The sequence below is a fragment of the Oxyura jamaicensis genome, chromosome 4 (assembly GCF_011077185.1).
Source record: "Oxyura jamaicensis isolate SHBP4307 breed ruddy duck chromosome 4, BPBGC_Ojam_1.0, whole genome shotgun sequence".
Classification (NCBI taxonomy): domain Eukaryota; kingdom Metazoa; phylum Chordata; class Aves; order Anseriformes; family Anatidae; genus Oxyura; species Oxyura jamaicensis.
In genome coordinates, this window is record NC_048896.1 from 63,591,291 (window position 1) to 63,615,584 (window position 24,294).

At 36.7% G+C, this 24,294-nt stretch overlaps 1 protein-coding gene across 3 annotated transcripts in view; it reads left to right on the top strand.

The window, feature by feature from the left end:
* The window catches only part of PRDM5 (PR/SET domain 5), an 88,539-nt gene extending 77,907 nt beyond the window's left edge, over positions 1–10,632 (top strand). For all 3 annotated transcript variants that reach the window (XM_035325925.1, XM_035325926.1, XM_035325927.1), the window contains 2 exons: positions 3,625–3,729; positions 10,037–10,632. In XM_035325925.1, the coding sequence (XP_035181816.1) occupies positions 3,625–3,729; positions 10,037–10,201 (270 nt within the window). In that variant the 3' untranslated portion in view covers positions 10,202–10,632. The remainder of the gene's footprint in view (positions 1–3,624; positions 3,730–10,036) is intronic.
* Positions 10,633–24,294: the final 13,662 nt, after the last annotated feature.

A 24,294-nucleotide genomic window follows, 5' to 3' on the forward strand; every position in this document is an offset into this window, starting at 1 on the left:
GCATAGAGTGAAAAGAAGTACAGAATGTTTTCTTTTGAATAAGCCGGTCTCTGAGAATGATGTCTTCTTTGAAACCAGTAAAATGTTCTCTGGAGAGAAATGTAAGGCCAAGTTTTACTCTGGACAGCACTGGTTTTTTGTTTTTGTTTCAGTTTTTAACTGAAATGGACATAAACGGGAATGAAGGGCAGCTTAATGAAGAGGGGGGCTGATGCAAATCAGAACTGAGTCTGCTGAAATCAGTGAAATATACACATGTAAGGGATCTAAAATTAGATCAAAGACTGCTTTGGATATGTTTCATGCACTGCATATGTGAATTTGAATGTAAATGTCAAGGGGATAGTTAGATAAGCCCTTTTTTGCAGTAGAGAATAATACAAATCATACTAATAGAAGAATATAACGTCAGGGAAAATATTCCAGTCCAGGTTTGTGACTTTAGCTTCCCAGAGTTCATAATGGCTTTCTTTCCAGAAAGGAACCTAAGCATTCCTGAAGTCTGTTTAACTCTGAAATGAGTAAGATAATCATAATCAAGTTAACTCTTCATTTACCTTTAGAACAACATGATAAAAAGGAAGCAAGTATACCTGGTACTGTTTGCAATAGTGGATGTGAGTGGATGTTTGCAATAGTGGAATAGAGGGTATTTTGAGCAAGTTTGCTGATGACACCAAACTTGGAGGAGTTGTGGACTCAAATGAGGGCGTAAAGGCCTTGCAGAGGGATCTGGACAGGTTGGAGAGCTGGGCGATCACCAACCGCATGAAGTTCAATAAGAGCAAGTGCCGGGTCCTGCACCTGGGACGGGGAAACCCTGGCTGCATGTACAGACTGGGCGATGAGACGCTGGAGAGCAGCCTAGAAGAGAGGGATCTGGGGGTCGTGGTAGACAGCAAGTTGAATATGAGCCAGCAGTGTGCCCTGGCAGCCAGGAGGGCCAATCGTATCCTGGGGTGCATCAAGAACGGCATCGCTAGTAGGTCAAGGGAGGTGATTGTCCCGCTCTACTCTGCGCTGGTGCGGCCTCACCTCGAGTACTGTGTGCAGTTCTGGGCACCACAGTATAAAAAGGACATGAAACTGTTGGAGAGTGTCCAGAGGAGGGCTACGAAGATGGTGAAAGGCCTGGAGGGGAAGACGTACGAGGAACGGCTGAGGTCACTGGGCCTGTTCAGCCTGGAGAAGAGGAGGCTGAGGGGAGACCTCATCGCAGTCTACAACTTCCTCGTAAGGGGTTGTCAAGAGGCAGGTGACCTTTTCTCCATTAACACTAGTGACAGGACCCGCGGGAACGGGGTTAAGCTGAGGCAGGGGAAATTTAGGCTGGACGTCAGGAGGGGGTTCTTCACAGAGAGGGTGGTTGCACACTGGAACAGGCTCCCCAGGGAAGTGGTCACTGCACCGAGCCTGTCTGAATTTAAGAAGAGATTGGACTGTGCACTTAGTCACATGGTCTGAACTTTTGGGTAGACCTGTGCGGTGTCAAGAGTTGGACTTGATGATCCTTAAGGGTCCCTTCCAACTCAGGATATTCTATGATTCTATGTTTGTATAGGTGTTTAAAGATGTGTACGTCATATACTTTACATTTTCTGTGGAACAACCTAAACAGAGAAAGGCTGTTTTCAGAGAACTTGCAGAAAATGTGGTTTATGTTGACCACAATGCAAAACCAATTAAGGGTGTGTTGCAGAAACCTGCTTTTCATATGACTTGTCCATACATTTCCTTAAAAATTATTGGCCTGCTCCATGAAGTCTTTTGTCAGTCCAGCAAAATTTCCCAAGACAAAGTTTTTTGTGTAGATGACCTTTTTTCTTCTTCTCCTTTCTTTTCCATTCTTCTCCTTTCTTCTTCAAGATCAGCTCAGGTCTTTTTAAAGTAATTTATTATGTTTTAGTCTATAATAAAGAGTTATTGAAATTACAAAGATAATGATGAAAAAACACAAAGAGGATTAGCATGTAAGGAGAGTCTTAGAAAGAAAAGTTTATTAGTGACCTCTGTTGACTTTTTTGATGATACTCAGCTGAGCATCATGTACTCAGGTTGTGTCAGTAGATATATTTGTCTTCCGTCATGCTGAAATGTACTTTACGTGATATATCTAAAATTGAAATTGCTAAAGAAGTACTTTTCCCTGTGTGTGCAGCTTATGATGTGGTTTTGGTGAGCTAGAGGATTCCAGCCACTGTAAGTTGAGTCATTTCGGTGATACTGCCTTTTCTAGGAAACTTCATGGGAGGGCACTCTATCGTGACTTACAACAGGAAGAGCTGAGATCTCTGTGAAGAGCTGCCCTAGAGAGAAAGCTTGTGGGACATACTCAGAACAGCACTGATTGATAGTTTGTTATATTACTTGTACAGTTGATGTTGAGTACCTTGCAAGATTAAGCAATGTATGGAGACCTGATTGTCCCCTCCATGCTCAGAATAGGAATTCAATAACAAGAAAATTTCTTCACTTTGTAGCTTCAGAATCTAACCTGAGTAACTCCTTCCCACTTACCCTTGGAAAGCTCAGTATCTCCCAAAAGACTCTATAAAATTAGTGCTTATTATTTGTTAATTCATGTAGTTAGCATTTTTATTGCCTATTGATTTTTAGTCTTTGTTTTCAATTTAACCTAGTAAAAATTTTTAGTGTTTACTTTGTAGTCTAAAACACCCATCATTAGAATACAAGCAATATATATAATTAGGGAGCACAGAAAAAAAGTATTAGGAAAGTGAAAGTAGTCTAATTGTTTGACTGAAATAAGGTGCCTCTGGAGCTTCAAAATCTTTAGTGAGCCAATGTGTGTATAGTATCATAATGGTAAAGTTTACATTTAATTAATTGATTTAAATGTTGTTTTCCATGCAGTTCTTCTGTAACTTTAGTGGAATAAAGGAGGAATTACACCTTATATGTAGGTTTCTATTATTAAGGAAGAACTTTGAAGAATAAAATCTTTATATAAGTGGTATTCTGTACGTAATTCTAATTATTTATATGAGGTCAGTGAGCTTGCAACTTTTATAACATCATGTGTTACAGTAGCTGCTAACCAATAGTTCTAATAAAAATACAGATGGCTTAGTTGCCATCTGCACTTCTTTTGAGATTCTGCAATGAATATGTGATTAACCTTCTGTCACCACTTTTCAAAATATTTTTTTTCTTCTCCACAACAACCTTTTCTTTTACCCCCACTCCCACCCCTCCCCTCTTCCCATGTTTGGAAACCTGGTAACAAGCATGAGGTTTTTATAGACATCTTACTTGTCTTTATGCTTAAAGCTTTTTTGGAGGATGAAGGAAAATACATTGGAATTTTATGTTTTTGTACCTTTCACATTATGAAAAACAGACTTCCAAAATGGCTGGGTTTGAAAGACTGGAACAGATAATTAATTCATAAGTGGGTGTTGAAGTGGAAACTGTCAGGCCACAGCTTTCCCAGCTTTCACTTAATCATTTGAAAGTCGTTTTGTGTTGTTTTCACTGACTGTAATCCCGTAGAGAGAATATAAAACTTGCACCATCCAGCATGGAATTCGACTCCTTTAATGACTTGGGCTCTGTGTTGACTCACTTTCACTCACTTTCACTCGCTGTTGTTATTTCATACAGGAAAAGCCGTACCAATGTTCTGAGTGTAACAAGGCTTTCAGTCAAAAGCGAGGCCTAGATGAGCACATGAGAACCCACACCGGAGAGAAGCCGTTTCAGTGTGATGTGAGTTGACCCATCCCTTTGTCTTCTTGACTTAAATGCAGGAGCAAGACTTAATTTCAGTGAGAAATGGCCTTGTACACATTGGCTGTGGCATAAAGTTACACCTTTGGTTGCCTAGCTAAGGAGAGACCGTTCAGGCAATTTTATGTACCCTCTGCAGTTGCCAAGAGTATTGTGTACACTTCTATTTTATGGTTTTGGATCCCGTAAGAGTTATTTTCACCATTCTTAATGCAATTTGGATGTTGCAAGTTACAAATTCATGCTATTTGGTTCCCCTGTAATTGTATGACAGGTTAATAGTTGGAGATTAGCTTATACAGGAGAAGTTATAAAATTCATTACATGGAACTTGGATACTTTTGATGTTGTTCAACAACACAAATATGAATTCAGAATTTCTGGGTTTTGTCTAATGAAATTTGGTGTGATATTTTCAACATCTGTTCATATGTTTTTGTTACAATGAAGAAATCCTGAATGCTGTGTATGCTTGCAATGCTGAAATGCAGAATATCGCATTACAGTTCATAGATCACCGTCAAGTACCTTTTGATCGGTATGCCCAATCCTGTATGTAGTGTACCTTACAGCTTCTAGAGAGGGTATATGGGATGGTGGAATATACAGAAATCATTGTGAAAGAATCTCATTCAGAATTATCAAATTACAGGATTGTAGTATCTGCTCAAGCAAGGGCACTAGCACAGGGCATGGAATTATTATAGGTGCTTCATTTTGTGATTCTAGCTCTTACTGAATTAGTCATAAGGGAACCACCAGTTTTCAGTTATATAGTAGGTGGCTCAGTCTAAGGAGTTGTAAATTTGTTTACAAATTTCTGAAATGAAATATAAAATCAGAATTAACCACTTGTCATGGAAGTCACAAGGTTCTATTAATTGATCTGGCTTTCAGTGAAGTACTCTGGCAACATTTCATTGAGAATAAAATTCACTTAATGAAAAATTTCAGATACAATAGTAGCAGTTTTGCTAATGTCTGCAAGATGGGAGATTTGTTATGTTATTTTGGGATAATCTCATCCTGGCTATAGATAGTACCTTGAGGATTTCTGTAATTACAAATCATTGTCAGTAACATTTTCAGCTTTCAGATGGCTGTAATGTTATCAACTGTTCGTTAGCTTGCAGTGTAAAAGCAACTTTTCCCACATGGAGGTTCCAAGACTGTTCTTGGATTCACAATATACTTCTTGAGTCCAGTCAGAGGGTGTGTGTGTGTGCTATATTTTCTTCTTTTATTTCTTTAATTTAATATATGAACTGCATGAAAATGCACCTTCCTGCTCCAACTAACTGGACAGAACTTTCGTTTTCCCAAATCACAACGTATCTTGAAAAAGCTGTAATCTGTGCTTAGTCTTAGTCCTCATCTGAGAAGTTTTATGTACCTGCAATTACTGGAGATTTTTTTCTGTAGTGTAATTCCTGTCATTTTTTGCTGAAATTACTCTTCTGCACTAACCTTTGGCCAGTTGCACACCACAGACATTGCTGACTTTTCAGGGCTTTGGCATACACAGCAGATGCATTTACTATTTATACAATGGTAAGTTGCCCAAAACTCTACAATGCTCTTCTTCTTAATGCATACTTGGAGAACATTGGAAAAAGAGTCCTTTTTTTTTTGTTTGTTTGTTTTTGTTTTGTTTTGTTTTCTTCAATAGATACTCCTATTTCATCTGGACTCTAATTCTGTTGATACTAGGGACATAGCAAATATCACCCAGAATAGACTGTTCCTCCAGAGCTGTCTTGCACAATGCATGTTGCCAGATGTTTCTACAGAAGCTACAGGAAAACCAGTAGTGGACAGTTTCAAAAAAAAAAAAAAAAAAAAAAACCAATGGGAGACATTTATTCCTGGCTCCCTAGCACTAAAGATTGCTCTTTACACTAAAATATTCTTCTTAACAAGACTTTTTATCTTGCTAAATATAGTTCTTATTATTTTATTTATCATGACTTGAGTGGTAATTTATGGCAACAAGTTCTACAAATTCTTAACCGTGTAGAGGACAGGTTTTGGGGAGGGAGAGCATGTCAGGTTACTGCAATGGAATTTCAACGACCATCTCTTGGTTAATTAACAGAAAGGTTTAATAGCTATTACATGCATTATTTTTTGTACACCTATCGTGTCACTTCTTAGTCAACTGCTCTGAGAGAGATGGGTTAATTCTGTCCAAGTTCTTTGCATGACAACTTCCCATGTCTATAATTGTATTTGGTAGTATTTTCTGGATTTCCCCCCCTTATTTCCATTGCGTATTTTAAAGGGAAAGGCATAATACTGGCGTATCCTTACTCGTTAAAGTAATTGCAAAAGTCTGTAAGTCTAATGCTCATACCTACTCAGAATCCCTTGAAGGTGAAAGGCTGTTTTATTCAGTGATTAGCATATTCCTATATGTAATCATATATGTAGCCACACTGAAAAACAGAAGTCTTTGAGAGAACTGAGTGTTTTTTTTTGTTGTTTCCCACCTGGCCTTAGCAGCAGTCATAGGAAGTATTCAGCTCTTTCTTTTAAATAATGTATTGATATCTGCTGTCAGAATTTTGTGTGTTTAGTGCTAGTACCATTAACATTTACAATCAGGAACTGCCATCAGTGCCAAAGAATTGAAGAAGAAAAAGCTTTGGCTATTGAAAAAAATATATATATTTAATGTGCTCAAGCATAGGCTTCACTTGACACCTCACCTCTTTCCACCCAATAAATACTATTACATACCAGTGTACTGGGTCTGGCTGGGATGTTAACTTTCCCTGCAGCAGCCCATACAGTGCTGCGCTCTGCACTTGTAGCTAGAACAGCAGCGGTATCACACCGGTGTGTCTGCTGCTGAGAAGTGCTGGCACAGCATCAGGACTCTCTCTAACCCTCCTAGGGGGTGGGCAAAAAAGTGAGAAAGAAACATCATCAGGGCAGCTGACCTAAACCAACTAAAGGGATATTCCATACCATATGATGTCACACTCAGCAATAAAAGGTGGAAAAAGGAAGAAGAGGGGAGGGTTGGGCTCCCGTTGCGAAAACGTCTGTCCTCCTCCCGAACACCGGCTACGTGCGTTGAGGCCCTGCTTCAAGGACGTGGTCAAGCATCGCTCATTTGTGGGAAGTAGAGAGTAATTTCTTTCCTCTGCACTTCCACATAGCCTTTACTTGTTTTGTTTTGTTATTCCCTTTCCCCCTCCCTCTTCCCCTTTCCCTTTTTTTCCCTTTAGTTGAATTGTTTAATTAATAATAATATTTCCTTAATAATATTTTTTCTCTTTAATTAAATTATCCTTATCTCAACCTGTGAGTTGTTCTTTCCTTTACTTCTTCCCCTCCTCATCTGAGGAGGGGGAGTGAGAGAGCGGTTGTGGTGTTCAGCTGCCTAGCACGGTAAAACCACCACAACCAGTTTGTTTTAGAGTACATTTTTGCTTTAAATAGAAATTTCTTCCAGAGTGAGAAATAACTCATACCTTATCTTCCTCTCTCACCTCCCTCCACTCTCTCAGGCATATGTAACAGACATTACAAAACAGAATTATGATACATGTAAAAGTAATCCATATAGCCTTCTTAATGGAAGTGCTACATTTTATTTCTGTGGCCATTTCTTATATTATCAGTCATCAAAAGCATTTTTAGAGCTTATGTTTAATGAATCAAAGCCCTCACATCCCACTGATAGTAGTGGTAATTTAATATTCCCATTTCAATGTGTAACTTCTAGTATATTTTGCATAGGAAAATGAAATAACTGAAATGTGGAAATATAAAATGTGTATTTCCTAGTATGTTTGATTTCTTTCCTCTGAAAACCAGGCTGGTTTTTAGTGGAAGGCTGGTTGAACTTCAGTTGCCTCAGAGACAAGAGATTATTCTTCAGGGGCAGAAGGGTCAGGTACTGCCTATCCTGGTTTATTTCCAGTACAGTATTTCCCAGCACTCTGCCTTTAGTTGACCCTACACTTACTTTCAAATGTCAGTCATCCCCCCTGCTCAGTTAAAACTGATCATTTTGACCAGATTGATTAGAGTTCCAGTGCAAATAAGCAGGAATGGCTGTAAATCCATAAAATGTCAGTCTTGCTTGTAAAACTGAAATGCAACGCAAACTCCTAAAAACAAGATTGCAAGAGTACAGCACAGGACTGGCTCCATCCTCTTGACACCCTCCCCTCAGATATTTATACACATTGATGAGGTCAAAAATCTCTAAAGCTGATTGTCCTATTGCATCAGAAAAAGTTTTAGGCAATGTTTGCCCTGTTCCTCAGTCCCTTTTGCTATTGAAAACAGCTGGAGGAAGGTTAATATTGGTCTGACTGGCTCCTGGATTGGTTCTTTTTGTTTTACAGTCTTATGTTGTGACATTTCCATCCTATTCAATGTTTAAATTCTCTTTCTGCTATGGAGTGTTTCTGTAAGCAGCCTGTCCTCTCTTTTTATTAAAAATAATATGCAGTCATTGATGTAAGTTTTACATTTATTGTAAGTTACCTAAGTGGAAGCTGGATTTCACATCTTGAATTCTATTTGTAATAGTAATCACATAGCTTTTTATAATTTTGAGGTGTATATAAGATGCACGGAACACATACAACTTATATGTGTGTGTATCTATGATTGACTTCCTGACTTCCAGGAAATGTATGTTTACAAATACATGACGCTTTTAACATGTTTAAACTTGTGGGCAAGTGTGATGATAATGATGAGGTATATGAGTTCACTTTGTGTATTTGTAGAAGAGAAATAGAAAATGGTGCTTGACAAAAGCAGTATTAAGACCCAGCCAGTGAATGCTGCAAGTAACATTCACAATCACGTAACAAAAGAGTGAGTGTTGCTTGGGGCTGAAAGAGGTAATTATATGTTTAGGGAAAAAACTTAGTTACAGTAGCTGTACAAAAGTTCTCAGTGTTACATCATGTCATAAATTCAAAATGTTCCATTGCAACAGCACATGCAGTGTTCTTGTCTGGGGAAAATTAGTTTGGGTACAAGACTTGCCTGTGGCTGTTGCCCTTTTTATGGTCATTGTATGGTTTTGCCTTAGTTGGCATAAAATACATATGCTGCAGATCAAGACTATCAGTTTGTATAGTCAGTTGTTCTATTTGTCTGTCTTGCTTTTAAAAGGAGTTGGTTGTCGCCCAGCAATTTCACTACTGTTTTAATACCAATGTGATTTTAAAACTTCATTTTCCAGCAGAAAGGTTCTGCTGGATTCTCTCAAGTTTGCTCTGCATGGGAGACATTTTTGTTTGGAATGAGTCTGAAATTCTAAGATTGCAAGCTGTAGCTGTTTGTTTTTATCTAATTATACAGCTGCTATTTCATTTGTTGAATCAGGAGTATGTATTAAAATAAAAAAAAAATAAAGAAAATAATAAAAAACAAACTACTTTTCTGGGAAATTCATGCCTACAATATGTACCTAGATGGAAGTTGAACGTAGTGTAGTATAACTACACATGTTCAAATGACTTGATGTCTTACATACAGATCTTAGTGTCTTGCCTACAGATTCTTAATTTTTCATTCTAACTTCTAACTGAACGTGTTCTTACTTTTCATTTTGACTTCTGTAAAGAAATTTGTTTAATTAGTGATGTCTTTAGCATGACAGAGGCCCTCATCCCTCTAGCTGTTTATTCAAATGGCAGAGTGGACTGAACAGCTTGAAGTGCAGAGGAGATGGAGGACACACCAGTTATAGCAAAGGAATTGAACCTTCATTTAACAAAATAACGTCTTTTTTTCTTGGACAGTCAAGAAAAGACTGCAACCATCAGATTTCTTCTATAACCATTTCTAACATTTGTTGTAGTCTTCAGAATCCCTTCTTTCTCACTCCCTCCTTGTAACAGAGCAATTTAGAAATGATTTTTAGGAACCTGCAGGTCGGGAAGGAAGCCTTTATTTTTATGTTGAGCTGACAGAGGCTTGTGAGATTTTTGTCATAATTTTAGTTGCATCCCAGATAGAATAATAGGTTTTGAAGAAAATATTACTGGAACACCTCGGTGTTTTGAAGATCAGGTCTTTTTTATTTCTTTTTCCTGTGTCTGTGGTATCACTGTTAACATACAACATTGAAAATACCAGACAGAGTAATAGTTTTTAAAATGTTCCATGAAGGAGTATTCTTCTGAAGACTAGCTCATTTATTGTTGCAGGTACGTGTGGCTGTAGGTTCAGTGATGTAAAATATGGAACATTATACATTCTTCTATGTTTTAAGAACACTGTTGTCTTTGTCTTGTCTTCTCTGGCCTAGGTTTGTGATCTGTCCTTCAGCCTGAAGAAAATGCTGATCCGACATAAGCTGACTCACAACCCCAATCGACCGATGGCAGAATGCCAGCTTTGCCACAAGAAGTTTACAAGAAATGACTACCTCAAAGTGCACATGGAAAATGTCCATGGTGAAACTGACAGCTAATTATGGCGTGTGTGAGAAGAATGGATCTCATGTTCCAAAGTATTCCACTTGCACATGTACAAACTCCAGACCTCTCACCTGACTACTAAGCATAGTCAGGAGAAACAACTTAAATGTGTTCACATGCTATTTTTCTCACTTTTTGTTTTTATCCTCCTAGATTACTAAAAAAAAATACATTCGCATGCAGTAAAACATAGTTTTGAAAATAAAAATTTGAAGATGCAAGAACTTTAGGAAGATTTTATCCCAATTAAAAAAATAAAAGCTTTAAATAAACTTTACTTTCTAAGTTTCCAAGGTTGTAATTGAGATATTGGTGGCATTACCTGGAAATCCTGGACATCTGAAACTGTATCACTTTGTCTCCAACTCTTATTTCTGTATCTAAGCCTCAACACTCCATTAAAAATCTTCAACTGGAAACCATGTAGAATTTGTCATTGTGATTGATTTCTGATTGTATCCAGGCATATTTTATTCAGATTTTAATACTACAGTTTATTGTAACATGACTTTGTCTCACTTTCTTTATAGCTTTCTCATTACTAGATGAAACTGATTAACTCGAATTGGTTCCTGAGATGCTGGAATGTATGGGTGTAGAAACTATGGAAATCTGTCAGATTAGGTATTTCTATGTGAGCATTCAGGAAAATTTACTACTGGTTGCATGAACCACAACAGAAGTAGAATCTTTGAGCAATTTAGTGTAACTGCTATGTTTGTATTCATCATTGTGACTGGGAAGACAAGTGTTTCTGAAAGACATCCTGACAGACTGTCTTGAGCAGTTACAGTAGTCTAGTTATCATGTATGTGATTTCCCAGTGAACACCTGGTCGCCAGTCTTTCCTTTTGCAAAATCAGATGCCCTAGTTTTCTTCATCTCACTTAATATTTTCTTAATCCTGTTAATGACCACTGGGAATAATACTGCTTTATACCTAAGTAAAAATCAAATTATTCCAGATATCAGATGGAATCGTTTACTATAGTAAAACTCTTGAAAAGAGCTTCCACAAGGCTGTCTTTGTAGCACAGCTAGGTTTTAATGAGCCACCAGCAAGGTTTCTGCAGGCAGAGGCATGATCTTGTGTTTCATGCAGTTGGAGGTAATATGATCTCAATTCATAGTGGTGAACTATATTACTGAGTTTACATGCAATGCAGACTTACGATTATATAATATATTTCTATTTGGCCATGCCTTTCTTAAACAAATAAACAACAACAACAACAAAAAGCAAAACCCTTTTTCCTTTGAGTAAAAATTTTCATTGGTAGCTTCCACTTGGAAAAGACAGAGAACATTCCTTTCAGGTGATTTTGAGAAATGAGAAGCTGAAACCTTGGTCTAAAGGAAATTCTTGCTTTTAGTGTGTGTGTGTGTTTGTATGTTTGTTTTGTTTTATTGTCCACAATGGCAAAATAACCATCATTAGTTAAAATATTGACTTTTCCATGTTAAGTTGCACAATGCAGACTGACATGAAATGCTAGAGAGATTTGTGAAATAACATGTAGTCACTGCAATTTTAGAAGGCTGTGATTTTTTTCCTGATATTGTATAATTTTCTGCAGATCATGACATTCAATTTGTTCTCTTTATTTTACCATTGCAGTTAACTATTCTTGGAGAGAACTCCATCTATAGAGTTAGGAACAGCAGGAAACTCATGTTCCTTTTGCTTTCCATGCTGATCAGATGTACAGCTAAAATCTGATACAAATTGTTAATATGATATTATCAGCAAACACAAAGGATATTTATAATTATTTTTGTCAGCCTGATTTTCAAGGATTTGATGGATCCTTTGGTTTACACTAGCGAGTTCTAATTAAAAATCAGAAAAAGGAGAAAATAGGGTAAGTTAACAAAGAGGTACTAGGCATTTAATGTTTCTATATTTGAATGCAATTACATAGTGCATCAAAGCATTTTGTATGTTCTGCAAGTAAATTTGTGGTGTTGTTATAAGAATATAAGTTTCTGGTGTATGTATTAAATTGTGATGTTTAATGTTCTGCATTTGGGTAAGTATGTACCAATATCATTATTCTTCAAAGACACCTGACTGGAGTTTATTTTAACTTATAAAGAACTAGTTACATTTTGTGGAGCTGATGCTGTAACTTGCAATTATGTAAATTATTCTCATGGTCTGAAGAAATTACCTCATAAAACTATTGTGCTGCGAGTTGTTTATAACTATTAGATTCACCAACTGAAGCTCTATTTCAAAAAAAAAAAAAAAAGAAAAAAGAAAAAAAGAAAAAAACATAGCCACCACTGCCCTATTTCCTCTGCCTCCTTTCCTGCTTCTCACCAGTGGTTTCAGCAACTGCAAAAGATTAAGGGAAGAAATAACAGAAGTATTCCAACTGAGGAAAATCATTTCGATCTACTGAGAAGACGTTTTTCCTTTATGAGGGCCGGGAAAAGTAAAGGAACTCTGAGTCCATACCTGAAATTTATTTATTTATTTAATTCTTTGTTTTGAGTTAAAAGAGGGCAGAAGTGTTTCTTGGTACTATCTTGTCACAGCAGCTTACAGATCGTTCACTGTGTTGAATGATTTCAATTCTAGTTGAAATCCAGTAGTCCAGCCTGGGGTTTAAATTCTGGTTTATAAACCATGGCTTCTGAGCAAGTGTAATCCGAGATCTGTTGATCTCTTGTGCCTGGTCTAGATACCTTTCACAAATGGACAAAGGTGTGCAGACTCTTCTCCATTTACATCCTAAAGAGGCAAGAAGCCTTGAAATAGCTCCCTATCTGAGACAAACACAGTACAAATACTATCTTCTGTTCCAACAGTGATTGGTAGTGCTGTGGATAGGTGTAATTCTCTCTAAAAGAAGATGAACTTTTGGCTGTGTAATGTTGATAATGGTTTGCCATGAAGCTAGTGCCACTAGGCTAGCACTAACTCAGAATTTGATAGCAGTTTTGGCTGTAGAGCTGCATTCACAGAACATGCTTAAATTCTGTCAAATTATTTTTGTCATTTGTGCATACTATGGCACATCAGGAAGATGGAGTAATTTAAGGATACACAGTAACACCTGAAAGGTTGTCACTGTTGAACAGTTTACTTGACTTGGAAAATTATTTGCTAAAAATTCAAGCCGAGACTGCCGGTCTTAATTTTATGTAATTTTCTTTTAGTGTATTTTATCTCTCTTCCTCATTCCTTTGTAAGCTGCTACTGGATCTTTAATAGCTTGTGAACAAGAGCAGAGACTATACTAGCAGTCTTAGTACGTACAGAGGATGCGCTGATAAGCTGCATCACTTTCACCATGCCCTATTTGTTATGATCAAGTAGCATACATCTCTGAGCTTTCTAACTTCAGCTGCGTCTTGTGTTACAACAGGAGTGTGATCAGATGCTGTGTGTGACACGCAAATTGTCATCACCCTCTGGTGATGAAAGAAACCATGAGGAAATGGCCACCGATGTCGCAAGTGAGGGAAAGGGTAGAGAGCTGAGTACCCATTTCTCTCTCTGAACTCCAACTGAGGTAGGCAAAAAAAAATACCTTGGATCTCCATCACTGCTTGTGTTCTGGACCTGGTCACCTCAGGAAAACCTAGACAGAAAGACAGAGGAACAGGGACAGAAATATAACGTGTTTCACTTACTGGTAGGACTGTATGTGATTATATGTTTTGATGCTCCTTTTGAAAGTGATGGCAAGTGCTTTGTAGTTTAAACAAAAAACCTCTGATCTGAGTGTGTGGCAGGAGTGGGCAAGAAGTGCATTATCAAGAAGTATGTTCATTTTAAAGTGCAACTTTCACCATTTCTATTGAATTTTGGTTAATGGAGTCATTCATCCTGCCCTGACTTTACAATGATCTGTTGTAACTAGAGTCAACTCAGTGCTGAGAGCGTTATCATTGCTATCAGTGTTTGTGTGTCCTAAGTGGAGTTGGATTTTGAGAAATGGCTTATGCAGTATATTTTAGAAATGTGCTTGGGATGTGCTGTACATACAAACTGAAACTGTTGGAATTTGGGTAAATAATTCAGATTCTTACCGCTCTTCAGCTATATACAACTGAAATTTCAGATGCGATGTTTTTGAAGGAAAAACATCTTGATGTTAGTCCACCAGATTGTGAGGTCCTTCCAACAATTAACCCAAATAAAATTTAGAGTTGGACATTATTCTTCAATTTTAATAAAGAGAAAGCTAGTAAGAGTTGCCACCTGGGTTTTTGAAACAGTGCTATTTCACAACTGTTTGTCACAGACAGGTACGCATACATACACATAAACTGTTAAATAGGGCAGATATATAAAAGACAGTCTAGCATGAAAAGGTGAGATCACAGGTTTCTAGTGCTTTGAAGCCTGATTCTGTGTGTGCTCCTTGAAGTCCGTGAAGTTTAAGTCCTGGAACTTAATTGCATTCTTAAGGATTATCTTAACAGGATGTCCTGGTAAGCAACAACTCAGTTCTGTAAAATACAAGCATAGATGGAAAGCAGTTGCTCTTTGAATCAACAGAGACATTTGAGTGCATGCGAGAAATGAGTTGAAATCTCTGTCTTTAAAAATAAAACAGATTACATTTAGCTGAGAAGATATGTAAATATAGCTATAGATTCTGAGATCTTTTCACTTTCTGGAACAAGCATGAGGCCCGGAATAGTGGGTGTCTGAGGAACTCCAAAGAGTATGGCTATTATATTTCAGGATCTGCTTGTTGACTGTCTGCCACTTGGACAAACTGATGTGTTTCTCTGTTTTCCTCTTTCTCTCTCATCATGGCTTTCTTCCTAATTTGGCTCAAAGCCCTCCAACACCGACATATCTCTTCTGTTTATATAGGCATTTGCAGTTCACTTTGATTAGTTAGTGTACTGAAAATAGTAATAAAAGGAACACTTCTTGAAAATTACTGACAAGGTAGTAGAACCTCCTGAGGAAATGGGTGTTTGAGGGCTGTGAGTTCACAGTGGCTACAAATAAGCAGAAAATCTGCTACTTTTAATTTGCCATTCCTTTAGTTTAGTAAAAAAAAAATCAGAAAAACAATCAGACAAAACTGATTTGAGATCTGAGGACTAGTATGTAATATGTGATATCAGTTCTATGTAATATTAGTATCTCATGAGAAATACAAATGTATCACAATTGGGCTGTGGTATGAGCAAATACATGTTTAATTCTGATGGTTCAGCTGTTGAGCAATACACTAAACTTAAGGACATAATTGATCATTTAATTCATAATCTTAAGCTGTAAACTACATTTTATAATGAAAGTGCCTCTCGGCGTGTTTGTGCAGCAACTAGAATCAGGTAGATCTAGCAAGCAATAAAATGAATAATTGTTTCACGTTTTTCTGCTTCCATTTGTTGCATATGGTAAAGCATCCATGTTGTTTGCTGAACAATAATTGAAGCAAATTTGTATTCATTTCTGTTTTTCTTTGAGAAGGACATTCTGAAAAAAAAGGGACCATTAAAAAAAACCTTTTTTTTTTTTTTTTTTTTTTTTAATCGTTCTATAAGGAAAAGACTAAGCTCTTAAATCCACAAGTTCATTTCCAGTTTGACAGCTGTTCAAACAAAACTGGAAGTGTATGCTACAGCAGGTAATGTTTTGCTGCTGGATTAGAGGCCTTCACTGCAGTATTATCCAAATTAACTCTTTAGTACCAATATTTTGGTCATTTTCTATCTGTCATGTCTTGCACTTCAAAATATTCTTTAACAAATTATATGTGCCAAATTCAAGGTAGGTCATAAATGCATTTAGCATCGAAGTTATTTTAAAAAAAATCTCACCTTTGTTTCACAGATGTTTCAAAACTTGGCAGTCCATTTGCTTTTATGTGTATATATATGATGTCTTTTCTAAAAGGTCATTTATACTTCAATGAAACTCAGAAGGATTATTCTCTACATCATCTACATCTATATGCACTTTGTTCAGTTTCTTAGTAAGTAGACTGGGGATTGAGTCATTGAGATGAAATAATAAAAGTGATGACTTCAAAACTGGAAAAACAGTAAAAGTTTGAGATTGAATAGGAATTCAGAAAAGACACCCTATGAGCAGAGAAATAAAATTGTGATTAGAGATTGCATTATTACTTTTTCTCCATCACTTAGAACAAAATCCTAAAAGGTCCTTTGAATAATAAAACTGTTTGAAAAATTATATTTAAATTCAATTTAGCAAATGTAAAAGGAGGATGAAATATTAGTTCAAGTAAAACTTCACTAATCTTTGCAAAAAGATGAGACACATCTTTTGTTTGTATGTTTTTTGGAGCTTGCTGTTACTGGCCAGGGCTACTTGCTTTCCGTCTGGTTTTGAGGACAGAGTTTAGTTTGTAGAAACTAAATCTTGTTAGATGACACTAGCAGTTTATGTAGAGGAAATCTGCTATTGTTTTGATTTTACACTAAAGAAAAAGTTGTTGAATTGCTCAGATGTTTTGGATAAAGAGTCTCAAGACCTGTGCTTTCATACCCTTGTGTGCAGTTTGAGCAGCCTTGAATCATGCAAGAGCCCCTTCTGTGAAATCTCTTCCTATACTTTTGTTTTCCTAACTCACCGTGCATGTCTGAGGGAATAACCTGTGGTTGTTTTTAGTGATATGATCTAAGAGTCTTTCTCAAATATGTCCAATATAAAGTTTCTTCTGCCTGGAAGGTAGTTGTGGGTTATGCCAGGCAGGTGAGGTTATCCCTTTCTAAAATATCTCCTTGCACAAGTCTAGGATATTTGTGTGGTTTGACAAGACTAAGTTTACCTCTTCAGTACAGAAGAAGATTAACAAGCACTTTATTGGAGCTGTAAAGGAGGTCAGCTATACTAACCTACAAAACAAAGCTGCTGTTAATTCTTCTGTCCAGGTCCTTACAGTGCAGCAAGGCTGGCTGGAAAGCAGTGATTTCTTTATTTCTTCTCTTTGCTTTGAACCTTTTCATCAGGTTAGTAATAACAGTAAAATAAATAAGATTTGAATATGGCCTCAGAATTCAAATGAGGATTAGAATAGAAAAAAAGCTATAAAATTCATTATTTTGACTTAATTTTTGTTTTCCTGATTCTACAAATAAATTGGTGGAAAGCAGGATTTCTGTGTCACTGCAGAACTCTGCAGGCCACTCACCTTATCACTGGAGAGGTGGCAAAGGGGCTGCCTGCTGGTTAAGAGTTAGCTGTTCTCAGTTGGAGAAGTCACTGTGATTGGTATGCAGGCCTAGTGGTTTATTTTTAAACTTAAAGAGTCAACGGCCCATTATTTCAGAAAGAAAATTGCTGTTTCTTTCCCCTATATAAATTAGTGCATTTGTTTTTGTACCAAAATGGTAGCTTGCTGCTGTATATTTCACTGACAATATAAGTTATCTAACCTTTCAGCTACAGTTGTCTTATTATTGTTTTTTAATTGACAAGTCGTACAAAGAAACATCCTACTTACATTTCAGTCTCGTAGCTACCAGCTATGTGCATGCTTGCAATGTATTATGAACATGGTTCTACTCTCTGACTCATTTTTTAGTGTAATGTCTTCATCCTTTAGGGTTGTTTTTTGCCTTTGGTTTTGTTTTTTATACAAGTCTAACAATATAAGCTAGTATTTTCCCAATCACATAGCTTATCATTCAAAATTAAAATGTCATCAGTTAGCAAAAATACAGCTCTTAGCCAATAAACACCTAGTTTCCAGTTAAATGTTACAAAACAATATTTTTTTAGAAATAGAAAATTAATAATCAGAGTGAACATTCATTAGTCAAGACTGCAAATTGTTACTCCTGAGCATAGTACTAATCATTATAAGTTCCTAGTAAGGTGAATAAATGCATTAAACCTCAGAAAACTTAGTGTGTCTTCCTTAGCAGACTTCTTTTGTAATTGTGGGTAGCTTCCTCTGTAAATAAAAAATCCCAGTCAGTAGTCAAATTTGTAATTGTTAGTTTCCTATGGCTAATTTTGCTGTTTCCTAAATTAAAGTCCGGTGAGGTCTGCTCAGGATATGGCCTGCTCTGAAGTCCACAGGAAATGGTTCTTTTTAGCTGTAGTTCTGCATTGATACAGGATAAATACTTAGATGTTTGGTTCCAAAGATATTTTCAGAAAGATAAATACAACTTAAGAAGATGTTCACTCTAAAAGAATTTAGAGTTGTGTATATGCAGTGCACTGAAAATGGCTTTGGCATTTGTCTTTGTTTTTTCTAAAAGCAAATCTCGGCTGGATAAAGTGACTTCTTGCCACCTCTTTTACCACTCAGTAAATCCCTCGTGACACATTTTGAGAAGACTCAGGCATAAAGAACAACATTTTCTAGAAACCAAGTGAAGTAGATCACAGATTAATCCTTGGGTCTTTATACCTTTTCAAGTTTACCATAGGTGAATTCTACAATTGCTGTAGATTTTGGCAACCTGTTCACAGACACATGGAGAGCTTTAGTCTGAAGAAACTGAAAATATTTCCCTGTGGCCGGGATTCCCAAAGTAGCTGTGTACTAATGGAGAAGGGTGAGAAGTGAAAATAAATTGTTCATCTCCTAGATAATACTAACATTTGCAGAGGGGTTGCAGTGGGTAGGTTTCTCTCATGTATAATTTTGTTGCTTGGGTAGTGTGGAGAGGAGGATTTAAAGTAGAGAATCCCTAATCAAGTGGGTGTTTACCTGCTTTGAAATCATTCTTTCAAAGAATGATTCTCATCATTCTTTATACTGATTTTTATACTGACTTTATACTGACTACATAAGCCAACTTCCCTCCTGCATTTTGTTATCTTATACTTTCCATGTGTTCTACAAGATGGATCTTGGCATCTAATTTGGCACTGTAGGTTCTGCTGGGTTAAAGAATGTCCACAAGTATGGCTGTAGCCCCAAATACTTGAATGTCTTTTGAAGATTAGTTTTAGGCTTCCAAGTCAGGACAATTTTGTCCTGTCTTGTCAGCAAAGGGTATGAGATACTGTATGTGAGAAACAAAATTCTCCTGTTGCAGCTTTATTTGAGTTGAGCTAGCTGTTGTACAAACTGATCATATCTCCGCCAAGCTGAGGATGCTGGCTTCCTCTGTGTGTTTTTAAAGTCATTATATCATTGGCAGCGATTAATGACTTTCCAGCTGAAATCAGTGAACAAATATGAATGACTGAATTGTGGTCATTTTGATTATCTGTGGAACCAATGCAGGCCAGTTTCAGAACAAATGAAGAATTGTTTGAACCTGGTTAATAGGATTCATATTTTCACCATATGGCAAGGTTATATGTCTAAGTAAATGCAATCAGGAATCTAAATGCAATTATGAATTTAATTTCCTTTAGTAAGTGGTCAAATTCTCTTTTAAAAAACAAAAACAACAGCAACAAAAAAACAACCAACCAACAACAAAACACACAAAAACCACATGTATTTCAGAACATTAAGGTCTTGTGCAAGATATGATATTGTCTAGCTTCTCTTCTCTTTTTTTTTTGTATTTTTTTTTTTTTACATTCACCACTTTACCTATTCTTCTGCCCTCTTGTGGATTTTAAATGTATTAAATACTATATATTTATATTATGTAGGTTTTTAAGCTACAGATCTTTGTAATGATCTTATGACTGATTTGCATTATCTAGGAAAAAATAGGCCTGCATTTTCTACAATTTTGTTGTGTCTTAGTGTGTTTTACTAAAAGAACTGTTCTGCATACCCTCTGATTTCAGGATTTTTTAGTTCTGGTTTTAATTTTTTTTTTTTTTTTTTTGTACAAACTGGCATAGCAACCATATCTTCTACATTTTGTTCTCATTTCTTATCCCCCTACTGTCACACAATTGGTCTTCAAATGTGACTGTCTCAGAAAACCATGAAATGAAAGATAATGACAAGGCATATGAAATACCACTGATTTATTCAGAGCTTTGGGAACTTTTTCTAAGGTTATAAGGTGAATGGATCGGAGCCTTCTAGAGCATAACACTTTGCCAATACTACCTATAATTTCTGTCCAAAATGTTCTATCCAAATTGTTGCTGTGTATGCAGAACTAGTAAATTGCTTAAAAGCCTGAGGCCAGGGTTCACTTCCTGTACTGAGTACATCCAGGAGCATTAGTGTATGTAAACCTATAGTAAATAGTGCATGAAAATGGAAACCCAAGACCAGATACTCAAAACACTATGCATACAGTTGGTGTTTTTCTAAGTTACTCAAATTATCTGTCATTTTCGTTGTGGTTTTGGATTTTAAGCCAGGGTAGTTTTGAATTTTGCTACAGAACTAAAAGATATATGGTATATTCATAGTGTTTAGCTGGAAACTGAAAGACTCAGCTAATGAAAAATGACCTATCAGTATCATTGTGGCAATATATAATGGTCAACACAAAATAATTTAGATAGCCTCTTCATATATCTTGTGAAATACAACAGTTGAATGATAAGAAAGGGAAAATAAATAAATAACATGGGGTCAAAGAGGAGAACTAAAGTTTCCGATAAGTGTGGAAAGTGAATTTTCAGATAGATATGTGAAATAGGTTTCCTAGAAGGAGGTGGTAGTCTAATACTGAAGAGCATTCTAGAGGAGAATATAAGAATTTTATAGTAAAACAGAGGTAAAGACAAAATCCTGGTCTAGACCTGTGTTTATTCTCTTCAGTGTTCTACCACTGTTGCTGTCAGCAGTGCAGCTAGCACAGCAGCTAGTGGTACTTGCAAGCTGTCACTGAAAACAGCTTGCATCAATTGCACCATTTTATTGGAATCCTGTTGTCTTCAGGATGCACAGACTTCTGGCCTACTGGAAAACTTCAACGTGTTTCTAGGAGAAGCCATGAAAATTTGAGCAAAAGGGAACATTATAGATGTCTCTAGGCCACCATGGGGTCTGAGCGGGTCACCACGGGGGTTGCATTGTCTGTGTTTTGCTTTTGGGTAGCGGCACTTGCCACTGGTTCTCCCAAGCTCACACTGTCCAAGGTGCTGATGGCACCTGGGAGACTTCGGATAGCCTCTGCACTGCAGAATCAGGGACCTGCCTTCTGGGAGCAGTGAGACCTCAGTGAGACCTTCCTTTTTTGTTCTGCACAACAGCACGGATAAGAAATTGTCAGGGCCTATCTTCCTTTCTAACCAACAGTGCCAATATTGTAATAATCTCTATTCAGAGGTGGTATATAGCCATCACAAAAATACAACTATTTGCATTTAGGTATGAGTATAATGTAATTTTAATTACATTAATGTAATTTTAACATTACAGTATTACAGTAATGTAATTTTAACATTATTCTGTGCTTCCATTTGCATCATTTGCATGATGTTGCAGAGTATTTTTTTCTATTTTTGAGAAAGTAGCAAAAATATTGAAAGCCTCTGGAAATTTACTTCTTGTGGGTAACTAAGCTTTTATTATGCGGTGTTGTTGCCTGATGTAGATATGGTTCCTAATGTCTGTATTTTCTCTGGTCAAAAATAGCTTTTGTCTTATTTCTTTGCTTTTATTTTATTTTATTTTATTTTATTTTATTTATTTTATTTTATTTTATTTTTGTCTGTGGTCATTTTTATGTCCACAGATGACAGCAGAGACTTAAGGGTGAGTAAAAGAAAGTATGTTAAAATGTAGTTTCTCTGCAATAAAAATAATGCTTTTCAATTGAGGTTGTGTATATAAGAGTAAAAATATGTGAATATGTGGGCACTTACCAGCTTCCTTTCTTAATTGTATCATGGACAAGTGCTATCCATGCAGAATTACTAGTGGTTGGTGCAGTAATTAAGAGACACTTCCAATTACCCACTATACTATTTTCATGATTCTGGTCTTGATAGCCAAAACAACAAAAAAGAAAGAAGATCATAGTGTAAGTATTTGCTGAGTGCTTCAGATGATCAGAAAGGCAGAAGTGTGGGAGGGCAAGCATAATTCTCATGTAAGTATGATAGTGTTCCTCATGGCATCTTCTGAAATGGGTCCTATGGTTTTAAGGAAATGGATTCTAAAAACAGCTATCTAGAGGCTGAACATGATTTCAGATATTGTACCATTTATCTGGGTAGGAGAGAGAAAATAATGTTTTAAAAAAACTGAAGTTATGGGTTTACAAATTCTGAGTAGAAGCTCTCAGAAAGATAACAAGTATCATAATATGTGTAAAAAGTCCTGAATGCTGTCAAGGTCTGACTGAAAATATTTAATTATGTTGTGTTGGTGGTTTTTGTTTTTTTGTTTGTAAAAAAAGTACATGCATCTCTACACATAAAATAACCGCATAAAAGTTGAACATTGTTTTGATAATAAAGAGTTATAATGGTAAGTTTTTTTTTTAATTATTATTATGTTTCATCCTGCTTTGCTGCTCTTTAGTATATGTATGGGGATTTTGTACTTACTACCTAACATATACAGGGGTATGTGTTCAGCAAGCCTATAAAAAAACATTTAAATGTATGTCTGACTTCTGTGATGGTCCAGAGAACTTGGATACATTTAGAAAATAAAGAAGAGGTGTTCAAACACCATCCTAACAAGGAAAGTAAGGATGTGAGGAACTGAAACCGAAGGCTTTTTTTTGACGTGCTTGTTCTTGCTAAGTAACATCTTACTTTGTAAATACCTTGGGGTTTATATAAAGTGCTACTTTGAATTAGTGAGAAAAACTTTTCCACATATTTTAGTCCTGACAACAAATTCCCTTATTCTGCCAACATAACATTCTCATTTTGCTGAAGAAAGCTTAAAGTCTGTTGCTCTTTTTTGCTTCTCAACTTGCAATTCTACTAAATCTTTCAGTCATTTCTCTTTACATCTTTATTTTCAGCACATTTAGGTAATCTGTAGGGTTTTAAGTTGTTTTAGCTTGGGTCCATTGTGAGACATTAATATATTTTTGACAAGGTACATGGTGTGGAACGTTTTGGTCTGTAACACCAATAAAAACAGATGGAGGAGCAGAGCCGTGTGTGACGTAAGGCACGCAAAAATGTGGATCTCACCAATTAATCATGGCATACTGCTGACAAATAAGTGACAGTAATTGATGCAGCCCTTTGAGAGGCAATCTGGAACTACTGCAGCCTGGGAAAGCTCATTCATTTCTTTTCCTTTGCCGAGTTAGTGGTGAATAACAACCCTATTTAATTGCTGCCCAGTGTTGCTTTATAAGGTAACAGTGTCACTGACAAGCCAGGAAGTAAGAGTCTAGCAGTTAGCACTATCTAGCTAGATTTTGTCTGTGTTCTGTTTCTGCAAACTAATGATGTTTTGTATTCGGTGTATTGGCCACCAAAGGGCTGACATACATAAGTGTAAAATGCATTTCAATATCTGAATGTGTTGTGTTAGGTTTTCTGCTTGTCAGATTTGTACAGGTTTCAGCTCATCAGTTTAATTATCAAAATGTTTTAGTTACTTATATTCATCTCACACTGTTAGGCCATAGTGTCAGGGTTTCTACAATGCCCAGCAGATTCCAGCAGTAAAATGTACTCTAAGATCTAACTTGCACACCATGCTTTGTTTTAGGTGAACTTGTCTGACTCAGAGTAAAGCCAGAAGGTCTTATGGCTGTAAGAAAATGTTTAGCTGTTTTAATAGGCAGTATGCCAGACCACAGCAACATATATTCAAACCACTGTCTGCTGCTATGGTCTCCTTTGCAGAGGAGAACTGTTCTGCATACCCTCTGATTTCAGGATTTTTTTAGTTCTGGTTTTAAACTTTTTTTTTTTTTTTTTTTTTTTTTTTTTTTGTCAGCAGGGACTGAGACCAGAATACTAGAACAAAGAGATATTTCTGCCGAATTTTCTCTCCAGTAGGCAGTGGTTGCTTCCATCAAATTGAACAAAATTTCCTTCTAGAGCGACAATAGCCTGCCTTGGTTATTACTGGAGTGAGGCCAGGGAATTTCACGTCAATGCAATAAGATCTTTACAGCAAAAGAGCTGCTGAATGGGGCCTGCTAGGACTATCGTATCTGCTGGCAGGGCCACCTCTATCATGATTTAGATCTGCTGCCATCTCCTTGTAATTATCAGGCAGGGGAAGATAGTATTAAAATCCCCTTTATTATTGCACATACTCTCTGATGGCGT